This window comes from Asterias rubens, chromosome 11, assembly GCF_902459465.1.
Source record: "Asterias rubens chromosome 11, eAstRub1.3, whole genome shotgun sequence".
NCBI classification, from domain to species: Eukaryota; Metazoa; Echinodermata; class Asteroidea; order Forcipulatida; family Asteriidae; genus Asterias; species Asterias rubens.
Window position 1 is genome coordinate 147,581 of NC_047072.1, and position 15,009 is coordinate 162,589.

At 37.3% G+C, this 15,009-nt stretch overlaps 1 protein-coding gene and 1 pseudogene across 5 annotated transcripts; both read left to right on the forward strand.

The window, feature by feature from the left end:
• The first annotated feature begins 1,140 nt into the window (after nucleotides 1–1,140).
• LOC117296596 overlaps nucleotides 1,141–15,009 on the forward strand; it is a 29,737-nt pseudogene continuing 15,868 nt past the window's right edge.
• LOC117296386 lies at nucleotides 8,791–13,128 on the forward strand. Of its 5 annotated transcripts, XM_033779276.1 has the most exons (6): nucleotides 9,118–9,784; nucleotides 10,004–10,040; nucleotides 10,489–10,652; nucleotides 11,386–11,551; nucleotides 12,008–12,126; nucleotides 12,691–13,128. In XM_033779276.1, exons 2-6 carry the CDS (start codon nucleotides 10,010–10,012, stop codon nucleotides 13,015–13,017), a joined length of 807 nt encoding a protein of 268 aa, XP_033635167.1. In that variant the 5' UTR covers nucleotides 9,118–9,784; nucleotides 10,004–10,009; the 3' UTR covers nucleotides 13,018–13,128. The 5 variants fall into 5 exon arrangements, with proteins under 5 accessions (XP_033635165.1, XP_033635167.1, XP_033635166.1 ...); XM_033779274.1 differs by lacking the exons at nucleotides 9,118–9,784; nucleotides 10,004–10,040 and adding an exon at nucleotides 8,791–9,089; XM_033779275.1 differs by having other exon boundaries at nucleotides 9,118–10,040.

Sequence of the window (15,009 nt, forward strand, 5' to 3'; positions counted from 1 at the left end):
TTAGAAAACTCATAAGGAACAAACGTACAAAAAACACTTCCCGCTTGTCCTAGTTATATTACCACAGACCTTTCTGTATTAAAATTAAGGCAGGAATTTGTTGACAGTGGTGCAAAAGAGGAAGAAAAATAGAGAACATATTTGAGTTGTTCTGCCAAGAAAATAATCCTAACATAATCCTCAATGAAAAACGAGGAGAAAACGATTAGTCTTGGTTTTTAAGGCTGGTAGGTGATATTGATGCGCGTCTTGACTTTCAAAACACGTCTCAAGATCATTATTCAGTACACTTCAAACAAACTTGCTCAACCAAAATGGAGGCGGGGGTGGCGTGCACAGTTAATGTCCAAATTTTGTCTATAATTTCAAGGTTTAATACTTTGGGGGCGTTTTACATTCAACCTAAAAGGAAGGAAGCGAAAGAAATACAAGGGAAAAACACAGAAAAGTCTGTTGGGGAAAAAAGCTTTCTTTAATACCAAAGCTGTACTTTCTGAAGTCATTTGCATGTTGTGGTTATATGAAGCTGGTTGTCATTTCCAAGTTTAGTTTGAAGTTGCCGAGTGAGTTGCTCATTCATACACGTATCAACAGATACAATGTTTCTGCTCATTCTTGTTATGACTTTGATCTGGGGGTTGGGTGAGGCCTCACTTTTCCAGACTCACCCAGTTGACACCCTCGCCTTGAAAGGAAGTGATGTGACATTAAGCTGTACGCTCCAGAATGTATGGTGTAATGTAAAGAGCTCTTACTTTATGTATTGGAAACGTGATATGGCAATAGAATCCATTGCAGTAATATCTGATTGGACCACGGTGCACCCAACTACGCTTGGTAGAGAGAGATACACAATCAGGTTCAATGGCTTAACATGGACTTTTCACATTCGCAATTGAAGAATCCAATGTAGCTAGACTGGTAGTTGGTCCGATCGGCACAACTGTCACACCGTCTCAGATTGAGGGAAAAGTGGATCAAAATGCCAAATTTCCTTGCCAAACGCGACCAATCATTGACTCCGGACTAACATACATATGGTATATTAAATCAACGTACAATAATCACGATGGATCTTGGCGTGAATTAATGGCAGAAGATCGTTTAACTGCGTTTCGTGATAACAATAAAACATTAACCATGCAGAGATTGACAATGAGAGACAACGGCACTGCAGTGAAATGTATGGTGTTCAGCGGAGCCACGTCAGTTAATACTGGAAATACTACCAGTGGCGTGTTACTTGTTCATCATGACGAAGTAACCACAGATGAGGTATCGACATCTCAAATGGCAGTGACCACTTCCCATCCACCTACCAGATACCCTGCAATCAGCAGCACCGAACCCGTACCGAGAGATCGACCGTATCGACAGTCTACAACATCTGCACCCGATACCCCATCCCCTCTACCGACCAAGAAGCAAGATCCCGATCCTGACAGTAAGAACCCTTCTTCAGGATCTACGGACTCTACAGTCATCTTAGTAGGGTGGCCACTTAGCTGCTGTCGCCATCTTGCTCCTCATCGCGTCACTCCTGTACATTATCGTGACCAAAAGAAGATCCAGAGCCAATCCTAATTCAAACAGCTCCAGACGAAGATGCAAAATGCGTATGAGGAAATGGAAACCCAACTACACGGGCAAGCTGCTTCTACTGGCCATAAAGAAACCTCACCATCCAGCTACCAAGATCTTATATTCAAGTAGTCTATGACCCTTTTAAAAACCACGGCTTCGGCTTTTGATTCGGCTCGGGCTAGCTTGGCCCCGCGGTTGTTTGGACAATTGCGCATGCTTTGCGTACACGCGCCAGGGTCTCAGACGAGAGCACGGAGCCTGAAGCCGAATCCAAAGCAGAAGCCGCGGTTTCGAAAAGGGCATGTGTTCTTTAAATGGACGTCATCTTTTGCACATTTCAAGCAATTGTATAGTTTTAACGTCTGCAATTCCTATATCCTTGACTTTATCCAAGAGTTTGAAATAATATGTATTTATCCGGAGGATTGCGCTGATATAAAAATGTATAACCGATGAGCTTCAAAACTGAAATTTATTCAAGAAATCACCACAATACAAGGAAGGACAATTAATGACTAAAATTGGTGACAGTAATACTTATTTTTAATAGGACAATGAACCATTGAATATAATAACATTGGGATATCAAGCATTTTGTTGAAATTGTTTGTACATTGTAGTTCCCGCTGACTCAGCGCGTAGTTTCTAGTGTCTACCATCCTTTTATTACAATTTTTTCTAATGCAAGTTTACTCCACAAGACTTACTTTTTAATAAATAAATAGTAAACTGGCGGGATACAACCACGTGTTAATCTCTGAAAAGAGCCGGTTTGGTCACGACGTTTCGATACTACACACTGCTCGTCTTCAAAAGAATCAAGTTGTACGATCTTGTGTTATATAATTAAGGGTTTTCTAATTAACCTCAGAATATTATGATTTGACGTTTTAATGTAATACCGTAATCACCATTGTTTAATTAATCCCCAGTTAATAACTGCGCCATAATTGCTTTTTGAGATTATTGTAGAATGGCTACTTCAGGGGGCTATAATTGTAATGATCGGCTGTTAACCCAAATTAAATGCCATCAGGGCAAATGTTCATAGAGCTGCTTAGGCATAACTTAATTATTGATTAAAGGCAGTGGACACCTTTGGTATTGTCAAAGACCAGCCCTCTCACATTGGCCGTCCAAGTTACGAGAGAATAATGGAAGAAAATGCCCGTGTTGCACAAGTTGTACGGTGCTTCCAAATGCTTGATTTCTAGACCTCAATTCTAAAACTGAGGTCTCGAAATCAAATTCGTGGACAATTACTTCTTTCTCGAAAACTATGTCACTTCAGAGGGAGCCGTTTCTCACAATGTTTTATACTATCAACCTCTTCCCATTACTCATTAACAAGTTAGTAAGGTTTTATGATAATAATTATTTTGAGTAATTACCAATAGTGTCCACTGCCTTTAATACTTTGAAGTTCACTGCTGTAAGAAGAAATACCAGTCACAAATTGTACTTTTTAATTTGGCGGGTAACCTTATTCTGGTAAGCTGCTTAACTATTTTTTTTTCTGCTGGAGCAGATCGATGAAATTGGGATCAGGGCGCATAAAGAGCCAATAAATTCACACGACGGCTCTTGGAGTATAGCGCCCTCTATTGTCGGTAACAGAAAACCGTGGTTTAGCTTAAAAGATGGCGGCGCCCTTAAACCGAATTTGATTGCCAACAACAACCTACTGTACATTCACATTGGACTGCAGCAATAGCCACATTATCTGAAATTGTGATTTATCTACAGATACGTTCCCCTGTAGACCACACCTCAGTGGAAACATGAACTCAGGCAAGTAAATAGATTAGAAGTGAATTATTCCTCGTAAGAACTCTTTGAAAGTTTGAATTAATTGTCACGATCGATTGTTGTCATGGTCATGACATAATATGATGATAATGGCATGATTGATGATGGTTGTTGAATTGAAATTTGAACACTGTTGAATGGAATTTACTTTATTTTTCCTCCACTTCAAGTTCACACTTCCATCCACCAGATCAAAATAAATTAATTTCTTTCTAAAGTCATCAATCAATACAACACAGACCCAGTGTAACTGGGGCGCTGTATTCCTTTTTTTAGAAATTTTGACATTATCGGTCATTGTACGTGTATTATTTGTACTATTGTTTGTAGGCCTAAGCCTATTCGGATAACTTTCCGTATGGCGCCACCACTTTTTCACTCATTTTTACAAAAAGGGATATCTTATTATTGAGGTAAATTAGATACTATTATTTCATACCGAATGAAAAAGTGGTGGCGCCATACGGAAACCTTTCCGCCTATTTTTCCGCCTTTTTCGAAATTAATGTTAAAATTTCGAAAAAGGAATCAGTGCCCCAGTTAATACATCCGTTTCCCTGCCACCACTTTTCATGCAGAAAATTGTAATTTTTGACGATGTTTTTTAATTTCACTCAACAAAAAGGAAATACAAGCATTATGAATGTATATTGAGTAGTTTGGGGAAAGCTTTAGTTGTACAGTACACAGGAAACTTCAGTTTTGGCTGGCTAACGGTCATAAAACTTTCACTCATCAACGCTGATTTGAAAAATGTAAAGCGTTAAGAAGGCCCTAAATAATTATGTGACCCCTACATAAGGCTCACAGGGGAGCCTTATAGTTTCTAGAAGTAGGCCTACATTATCTCATTGAGGTAGGCCTAATGAGACTTGATATTATTTCATATTGAATGAAAAAGTGGTGGCGTGTGATACAGAAACTTTTCCCTATACAATCATCTAGGCCTACAAGTCAACTCTTCTACCCTTTCTACTGAACACAGACTCAGAACACGGTCCATCATGAAGTTTTTCACTGATCAAATTGAGATACAAAAACCCTAAAGTTTATTCTGGCTTTTAAATAAAGAATTAAAAACAAAATTAAGGAACATTGAAAAATGTACCAATACGATCGAGTGACTCAATCGCTCAACGTTTTGTGTAACTGTAAAATATGTAGACCATGGATATATCCAAGTAGGAACCTTCAGCTTTTCAGTTTCAGGAGGTGAAATAATTTTTTAATGGAAAACCAACTTTTCATGCTGAGATGCTACCCAAGTTATTATGAAACACCCCCAAAAAGTTCACACTAAAACAGAAATGAATATATTCTAGGCATTGCATGGCAAGCCGACTACCTTGCTCTAGTCATCGTCAGGAGACTGGAGTTAATAACTTGGCATTAATCAATGTGATCACTTTCTTCTTTTGCAGCTTGTGGGTTTGAAAGCAGAGTTATTCCTGAAACAAGAGGCACTCGGCAAAGAACAACTTCAAGAGAACTCTACTACAGTCAAGGCTAAACCTGTTCCTAAGGTAGGCTGGACCTTGGATGAACTGAAATGAGACTCTGTCTGAAAAGGTGGTTATTTACCATGTTCACCTATGTTTGACACCCCCATGGAAGTGTCGTGGCCAAGCGGTACAGAGCACTGAATTCAAACTTTGTTGTTTCTGATCAGCAGAGTGTGGGTTTGAATCCCTAGCCGTGACCCTTGTGTTCTTAAACAAGACACTTCACCATTGCTTCGTCCTTCGAAAGGGGCGTAAAGCTGTTGGTCCCATGTGTTGTGTAACGCATGTAAAAGAACCAATTGCACTTGTCGCACTTTTTTATCGCAAATAATATGAGTAAAACCTGAGTCACAAAAATAATCTTCGTCTCAGTGAAAATTATTTCAGCATGTAAAAACGTATTAAAAACCAGTTATGATAAAAATGCAATTTTGCTGTAAAAAGTATTAAAATACTTTTTACGGCAAAAACTGAGACAAACATTATTTTTTTGTGGCATTGTTTTACTAATTTCTCTAAAACTGCAGAACCTCAGCAAGTTAGTAAGTTTTTTAAGGAAATCTTTCTACTATCATTATCTTCAAACGGTGTATGTAAGTTAATCTAAATCTGTGGATTTCGTGTTTTGTGTTACAAAAAGTACCCAGACCCTTTAAGCAATCAAACTCAAGTTAAAGGCAGTGGACACTATTGGTAATTACTCAAAATAACTATTAGCGTAAAACCTCTCTTGGTGACGAGTAATGGGGAGAGGTTGATGGTATAAAACATTGTGAGAAATGGCTCCCTCTGAAATGCCATAGTTTTCGAGAAAGAAGTAATTTTCCACGAATTTGATTTCGAGACCTCAAGTTTAGAACTTGAGGTCTCGAAATCAACCATCTAAATGCACACAACTTCGTGTGACAAGGGTGTTTTTTCTGTCATTATTATCTCGCAACTTCGACGACCGATTGATATCAAATTTTCACAGGTTTGTTATTTTATGCATGTTGAGATACACCAACTGTGAAGGCTAGTTTTTGACAATTGCCAATAGTGTCCACTGTCTTTAACATTTCAAGTTCCAATCAAAATTATTCAAAACTTTACCCTGTCAGTTTCCTTGTGGTTATTGGGTTTTTTTTTTTTTTTTACAGAAAGCAAGTATCTGGACCAAGAAGAATGACGGAGTTCAGTCCCGAGCTGAGAAGGATAAAGTGCATTGGATAAATCAAGGTAAATAATGTAAGATGCATGTTTCATTCCCTAAAAAAGTTTTGACGGTAGTGCATTTTGCTCCACCAGCCATGCTCCTAGTGGATGATCCTTACAGACTTTGAAGGGGGTAACCTTGTTTCAGACCTAGGAGTAGGTGGCTCCTAGTGGATGGTACCCATGCCTACATCCTTATGGACTGTGAAGTGGGTTTCCTGTTTCAAAACAGCTAAAACTTAAAGTCACCTGGAAAAATATTTTTTTTTCTCCAAACATAAGAGTATAATGTTGATAAACAATAACATATTTTTTTTAGTAATTGTTTGTCACGATTTATATGTTAAAAAGTGACTCCGCCTACCCCTTTTGTGACGTCAATCGAGGCAGACCTTGCCTTGATCGAACATCGAACACATGTGGAAGTACATGCAAGTCCTAGTCGTGAGTTTGTACGTTTTGAAAAAAAGTTTTTTCTTTCATTTTTCCGGCAATGCCGACCAGGTGTATTGCTGCTGAATGCAGTAAAACAACTTTAAATGGGGTCACTTTGCAAAGTGGTCGGTCCATTGTCTTTTTTCAGCACTGTGCAGCGAACACTTCGAACCGTCGTGCTTCGAATCCGGAAAACAATACACCACACATTTGACATGAAAAGAAAAGGTATTCTGAAACATGACACCATCCCAACAATTTTTCTTGCTAGTGATGAACGTAAGACGTGATGAACGTAAAGGAGCATTTGCCTGATGAGAAAACAATTTGGGTAATGTTTCAACTTTGAGGGCATGTTTTTAGCTTACACCAATCGTCAAGCGCCAAGCTATCTTGGGTTGGCACTGCATGCCATTGTCCGTGCAGGGTAATCCGAGTGGACCGTCCGCACAGCAGCCATAGTGCGTGCAGACATGGTTCGTGACCATAGTTCTGTACGTATGCATCATACCGATCAGGTACCCAGTATACGAGGCCAGACTACACATTTTCTCTTCAACTATCGTGCCTCGATTGACGTCACGGACAGCGCCCTCTCGGGTCGGGCCTAACTCTTAAAAAATAAAAATAAAACAAATTTTTTGGAACCTTAGTCAACTATTTGTTCATATTCTACTCATCAAAACACATATTTTGATTGTTGACAAAAGCTTTATTTTGAATAAAAATACCACTTCCAGGTGACTTTAAGAAAAGTTTGTTTTAACTATAATAGGGCCTATATTCCAGGTTTTGCATCGGAGATAAATAATATAATTTGTTTACACCGATGTGTATGAAAGCACTGTATACTCAGTACTTTCCCGAGTTATACATGTGTCTGCTCTAGCAATGCAAAGGTCATGGGTTCAAATCCCACCTGAGTGATTTGCCTGTGATAGTTCTGATAAAACAGTGAGTATACAATGCCCAACACACATCTGTGTTAAAGACTCTGGACACTATCGGGTATTGTCAAAGACTAGTCTTCACATTTGGTGTATCTCAACATATGCATAAAGTAACAAACCTGTGAAAATTTGAGCTCAATCGGTCGTTGAAGTTGCCGGATATTAATGAAAAAAAATACACCCTTGTCGCACCATGGTCACACGAAGTGGTGTGCTTTGAGATGCATGATTTTGAGACGTCCAATTCTAAATCTGAGGTCTCAAAATCAAATTCGTGGAAAATTACTTCTTTCTCCAAAACTGCGTCACTTCAGAGGGAGCTGTTTCTCACAATATTTTATACTATCAACCTCTCCCCATTACTCGTAATCAAGAAAGGTTTTATGATAATAATTATTTTGAGTAATTACCAAACTGCCTTTAAAGGAACGTTACAGAAATGGTAAGAAACAAAAATCGTGAAGATCACAGATTTACATAAAACTTACACGGTCTAATGATGATGATAGTAGAAAACATCCCTTGAAATATTTCTGTCTGAAATGTCATATTTGATGAGAAATAAATATTCTAACTTCGCGTTTGGAGTTTATCGCTCAGTGAGCGTTTTATTCATTTTAATTTTGGCATCGATGCGATGCAAAATTTGTAATCGGTTTTTCACTATTCTCTCGTGACCCAGATTGCCGATCGATCTCAAACTTCTACAGGTTTGTCAGTTTATGTATTGATGGTGGATTACATAAAGTGCTTACACTGCCAGCAACTGTTCTGTTAGCAAAAACCAATTCTGTAATGTTCCTTCCCAAAAGAAGTAAATACCAGGTAACGATAGTGTGTTTTAGTGTTTCAAGACTTGATTTTTTTGTTGTGTTTTCAGGGCAGCCTTAGAGGCCAAGTTAAAGCTCTAGGAGGAGATGTCAAAAGGAGCCATTCTGACAGCAGGTAAAGAGTTGTGCCCTTACGCTTATTTTCCTAAAGGGTTAAACAGAACCTGTGACTGTTTTTTTTAACCATCAACTTTCTCTACTGATTCCAAGCAGACCTACACATGTATGAGCCCATCTTTAAAGGAACACGTTGCCTTGGATCAGGCCAGTTGGCCATTTATGGGAATCAAATTTTTGACTCCCTTAATTAGGTTGCTGACCGTGTTTTAGTCCACGGCATACAAGGAAAACACTTTCGAGGCATGTTTGTGTGGATCATTATATTCAACTTTTAAAATATCTTTCTAATCAAATGCATTTCATCGTCCGATCCAAGGTCAACGTTTTCCTTTAAAGCCATTGGACCCTTTCGGTAAACAGTACACTGTTATTCTCCTGTGTAAAATAACGCTGTGTAACTTTTTGTTTAAACAACCTGTGTAATTTTTAAACAAGGTTGTGTGATCATATCCAAGCTGTGTAAATCCTATGTTGTGTAAATGTAGTTTTATGTTATAAACCGATATTTGCCGCCTAAAATGAACTTGAACAACTGTTGTGTAAACTTTTAAGCACGTGATATGAAAGTAGCCAATCACGACGTCACAAAAAAGCTGGAAAAATGGCAGACGTGCCGGAGTTGTTAGAGCAGTGGGGATTTGGGGATTTGGTTGAAGTTTTTGACGGTAAGTACAATGTTTCAATTGTTTTATTAATAAAAAGCACGAACATGAAGTATTGTAGCGTAAACTGTGTGTGATTTTATCACATGGCTTTTGGTAAATTAGCCCAAAATTTATTTCAAGAAGTTTGCTTACACGGCATCGACGGCACTGCATACAGTAGTGCACATGAAGTTCAACAGGAATATACGTTGATTCTGAACTGAAGGCTCGAAGTTGTTCGAATCTTCGATCATATTTTTTCCGTGCAAGTTTATTATGTTTGAGCCAGAATTTACACCCAAAACAATTTTTTATTTGAAGGGTATTCCGTAATAAATGTGTTTGTGAAATGACTTAATATTAGTACAACCATTTGTGACCAATGATTTTCCGTTTCGGAAAAGTGCAAATTCCGTTTCCGTTTCCGACATAAAAATTCAGTTTCAACTTTACACGTTAAAAAACTCTCTATTAACCAACGGCCGATTCAGTTCCGGAGTTGGCAATTTTCAAAATTTTACGGATCCAATGTTATAGAGATAAGCAGTAAAAACAAGTTAGAAACATGCAACAGCCGTTGCGTTATCATTGCACCAAGACAGAAACAGAACGTCAGCCATTTTGTTTTCACTTTGGCGACAAAATGTTGAAAGTTTATGGTTGATTTGTGACCTTTATGAGTGAACAATCAATGTGTGAGTTCATATAGAGCAGGGGTAAGCTGGTTTATGTATGGTTGTTGATTAAAGGGAGGGATATAATGCAATTTGAGTGAAAAAAAACAGTAAAGAACGTGCCGTGAATGTGATGATTTTGACCTCCAACTCCGTAGTCATGGTATGGTAGTGTTACTATAAATACCATAGAGCAAGGCCTATGCTAATACATATACTAGCATTGTAAACAACGTGTATTCATTTGTACATCGTTCGTAGGCTGACATGACCCTGGTTGAACTGACCGAGTCACAAGGTATGTGTTTGTTTGACCATTACTATTTTTTGACATTTTACACTTGTAAACAGATTTGCAGTTGGTTTTCACTGTTTTAACAGATGCATTGTAAACCATATATTTAAACAAATATTGATGGCTTTATCTTGCAGTTCTGAAAAACATAGTTTCCCATGTGACATAGAAACAATTGTTTATTTCTCACGGACTATTTCAAGTGAAAGTTTATGATTTATTTTCCAAATGGTCAGTTGTTTTTATGAAGAGTTGTTCTGCCTGCAGCTTTAAACAAAATTCCAGTATAGTCAGTACACAATGCACTCCTATTGTAAACCTTGGCCATGAAATAAGTTGTAAGCAAAATGGTTGTTGAGCATAAAAGACAAGTTGTCATGTTAAGTTACACTCGATGAAATAAGCACTGAAATTCGACGGTTCACAATTTATTTTTATGGTCATTTTTTAGTTAAAGAAGCAATAACATGGATGAAACATAATGAAGAACCAAAGGCAATGTTATTTGAGTACATGGCCAACACCTGTAAACAACGTTACAACTGGATCAAGACAGATAGCCCAACTACAGCAGAGATCCTGGAGGTGTATCCTCGGCTGTTAGATCCAGGAATTGTAAGTTGCATGTTTTAATAACTAGCTTTTCTCTTTGTTGCAGTGGTATATGCGTGTTGAGTACAACATTTAGTAGAATTTAAGTTGCATTAATATGTTGGAATTAGACAGACAAAGATCTCTTTTTTACATATCAGCATCAACAGTGACCTATGGAGCAATTATTCTGAATGTTTGTCCATAGCAACAACCTATTGAATCCGATGAAAGTGAAACTTTATTTAAAAGATAACAAATATATTTACTGCCAGAAGGTTAGCCAAGAGCATTCAATAGGGTGCAAAACTGTATGGATGTTTGCACAGCACAATTACTTTTATTGGTTGAACTTAGTTCAATTTTGTAAAAATCTAAATAATAATTACTGACTATGGCTTTAACATAACAAATAGCCAAATTCAAATTGTGGAAGAAACCTCTAATCCAGTGAAAACTGCACAGGACATTGACACTTATTGCCTTGTATTATTATTAAGCATAATGTATTGCCTTTACTAACAAATTGCTAATAACTTCAATAAAGGGTAATTATGACAAAAACTTTGAGAGATGCGGTGCGTAAATAATTAAAAAAGCTGGGAGACTGCATCCTTCTGCAACTGAGTTTTCCAGTTGAGGTTTTTGTGGTGGCTGTAGCGTTTGACACAGTTGTAAAAGCTCACCTGATAATTATGTTAAACCATTTATTTATAACTCATTTACTTACTTATTTTCCTTATTATGACAACTTTAGGTTGAGCAAGATTTCCGACTGGCGATCTCTGAAGAGACTAACCAGCTTTATGCTAAGTGGCCTTCTTTTTCCAAACAAGTGTACAAGTACAACTCGAAGGTACTCGGGATCAATTGGGAAAAGCAGTTGGATGTAGGAGAGATCGATTTTGGCAACTTGACAGAAGGTGAGGTATATTAAATACCCAACATAATAATTATTCTTAACTTTACCTTATTATATTCAGTGCAATGTGGAAAAAGAATACTCAACAATTGTAAATTCTGAAAAAGAGTTTTGAAACTGAGCTTTGTAGTAGCCGTTAATTGGATTGATTCCATTTCCATTATCGGGTGTATATCTTATATTAATTTATATTGCTACTACTTTCTGACATTTCTTATGACAACTTGGCAACAATTTCTTTTTTTGCTGCTTTAATTAGTTGCTTTAGAAATTACACACATGAGTGCCCTGAATATGGCCATTTTACAAGTGAACTCAAGGGACTCTTGCATTATTATTTCCATCAACATGTCTGCTCTGCAAGTGTGTATTTTTAACTGTCCCATTTTTCTCTCTATCCTGCAGTCGATTGACATCATACTTAATTTGTTCATTTGAATTATTTTCATAATTTCAGAGGAGTGTCAAGAACTGGCTTTCTCAGTTTTGCCATTACTTTTTGTGGGGAGGAGCAAAGGCATGAAAGGGAGATGTACCCCTGCAGAATCCCTGCGATCGTTCATCGATATGAAACCAGTAAGCTATTTTTTTAATTTTTGAGAATTTGTTCAATATGTCATTTTGATAAGTGGTTTTTTATTGTCAGACATTGTAAGACGAGGCTAATTCCTCATTTAGCTGGGGATTAACAAAAGTAAATTTTGTCCAAATCAAGACACTTTTCGTTTGTAGTGTTTGCGACCCTTTTTTAGAAAAGTAGAAACCATGTTTTCAGGTCTTCCATTTTACTATTTATTGGGAAAGCACTTCAAGGGTTTCAGTTTCCACTACTCCTGAAAATGCTAACTGATCCCTTTATACTTACAAATCTTGGTGCTTTTGGGGTTAACAAGGATCCTTTAATTTGATGGATGACAAGATACAATGAAAAAGGAGTCCTCTGGGCAATAGGCCTAGGTGCCAAAATAAACCAAATACACTTATCTTTAGAGCACACTGGATCCTGCATAATTGTTGAAAACAGACATGGTTTGGGATCCACTAGACCCCTTACATGTTTTAAGTGCAATCTCAGCTATTCAATTTTGTGCCAAGTGGGCTGTTCTTCTATGTTTAAATTATACCATATATTTTTAATAGGAAGGTACTGACATCCAAAACTACATGGCGAGCATTCCGGCAAAGGAACGCCCACAGCCCTTCATTCTTCTTCTTGGTGGAAGCAGGTTCAGCCCTCAACAAGTCTTCATGGTAGTGGAGAGAAGGGCTGTTTTATGTTCATCAATTCTTCAAGCAGTAGACATATGCATGAAAATTATCTATGTACTCGATTTGGATTACCAGCCACACTGCAGTGCAGTGTGGCACATGCTACAACACATGGTGTATATGTTGCCACCAGGTTCCCTGGCAGGTGTCTCATTGATAACTTTCCGAACTTGGCTGAGACATTTGCCAGAGGCCTAGGTAGGAATCTATTTTCAGATAGGTTATACACACAGCATAAATAAAGAAAATTCCGAAACAAAAATATATGTAATGGCAAAGAAATTATAATAATAATGAAGTACATGCATAGTTACAAACAAAAACTGTTTTCAAAGTTTAAAGGCACTGGACATGTTTGGTAATTATCACAGACCAGTATTGTCACTTGGTGTATCCCAACAAATGCATAAAATAACAAACATGTGAAAGTTTGGGCTGAATTGGTCATCGATGTTGCAAGAAAATAATGAAAGAAAAAACACCCTTGTTCCCCAAATTTGGGTGCTTTCAGATGCCTGAAAAAGGCTTCAGGCCTGAAGTCTTTTTATATTTTAGTGAGAAATTACCTCTTTCTCAAAAACTAATTGGTAATTACTCAAAATATATATTAGCATAAAAACCTTCTTTGGTAACGAGCAACAGAGAGCTGTTGATAGTATAAAACATTGTGAGAAACGACTCCCTCTGAAGTAACGTAGTTTTTGAGAAAGAGGTAAATTCTCACTAAAATAATAAAAGACTTCTGGCCAGAAGCCTTTTATTCCTATCTGAAAGCACACTAATTTGTACAACAAGAGTGTTTTTTCTTTCATCATTTTCTTGCAACTTCAATGACCAATTGAGCCCAAATTTTCACAGGCTTGTTATTTTATGCATATGTTGGGATACACCAAGTGAGAATACTGGTCTTTAACAATTACCAAACGCGTATTGTAAAAGCATGTGAGATAATTGAGTTCTAAATCAACAAATTTGTTTACTTTTTGATGGCAGATGTGGACATGGGAAACCAGTGGTCAATTCATGACATGACCTGTACAATTTGTAGTCTTATATATTGTATAGTATGTTAATTCATTGACATTACCTGTACAATTTGAGTTGCTTTTAGATGATACATGTATATAGAACACAGAAAACATGAAAACTAATGGTCAATTCATGACTTGACCTGTACAATTTAGTATGTTAACACGCAAAACGTGGAAAATAGTAAATTCATTGACACTATACCTGTACAATTTGGGTAAGTTTAAGATTTCAGATAGAACAAGGAAAACATGGAAAATGGTCAATTCATGACATGACCTGTACATAGCTACATGTATTTTTTGATGAGTGGGATAAGGACAAACGCGATGAGGTTGTGCATGGTCACTGTACATGTAGGTGTTTGGTGAAGCCAGTGGCATGCAACCACCATAGCCACTACAAATTAAACAGGGAAATGTCTGATTAAAACTGACCCATTGGTGTATGTATAAATTAATTCTTTGTTTCCTGAATGAAAAGACCAAAGGTTGTTCGTGCATACAGATAAAGGTGTGCTATTTATCTGATTGCAGTTGAAGACAAATTTAACAAAGTTATAGTTTAAACTTCCTGTCAGAAACTTGTGCATAGCTATGAACAAACGCCACACTATGAGCTGTGGTGGTTCTGGGATGAACTGGTGGTTTAACAAACTTGATGTTTCGATCAGTGTGCTCTGATTGTCTTCAAGAAAACGAAGAATTCCTCTGAAGAAAATCAAATCACACTGGTTTGAGGCATCAAGATTTAAACCACCTGGTCTTTTCGAAACTCATGTACATGGTGTTTACTGCAAACCTTACTAGATTGTTTTTCCACTGTGCAATTATTGATTGGGATTTAATGTTTGTTTTTGTTGTGTTTTTTTTTGGGGGGGGGCGGGGGGTAGTGTTTCAGCTTTTGTTTTGTAATTTGAAATGTTTGCCCAATGGCCGCACATACCAGTGCGCATTACTTTTGAAATTCTTATTTTTTTCACATTATAGAAACAAAAAGGTAAAAACAAAATGTTTCAAATTGCACAAAACGCCCATCACTAACTCCCCCCCCCCCCCCCCAAGAAGAAAAAATGGAAAACAAATTTAGACTGTCAATTATTGTTGTTATAGTTGTTAATTGTATGCCTTCATAAAAATGAATTGTGATGTGAAATGTTAT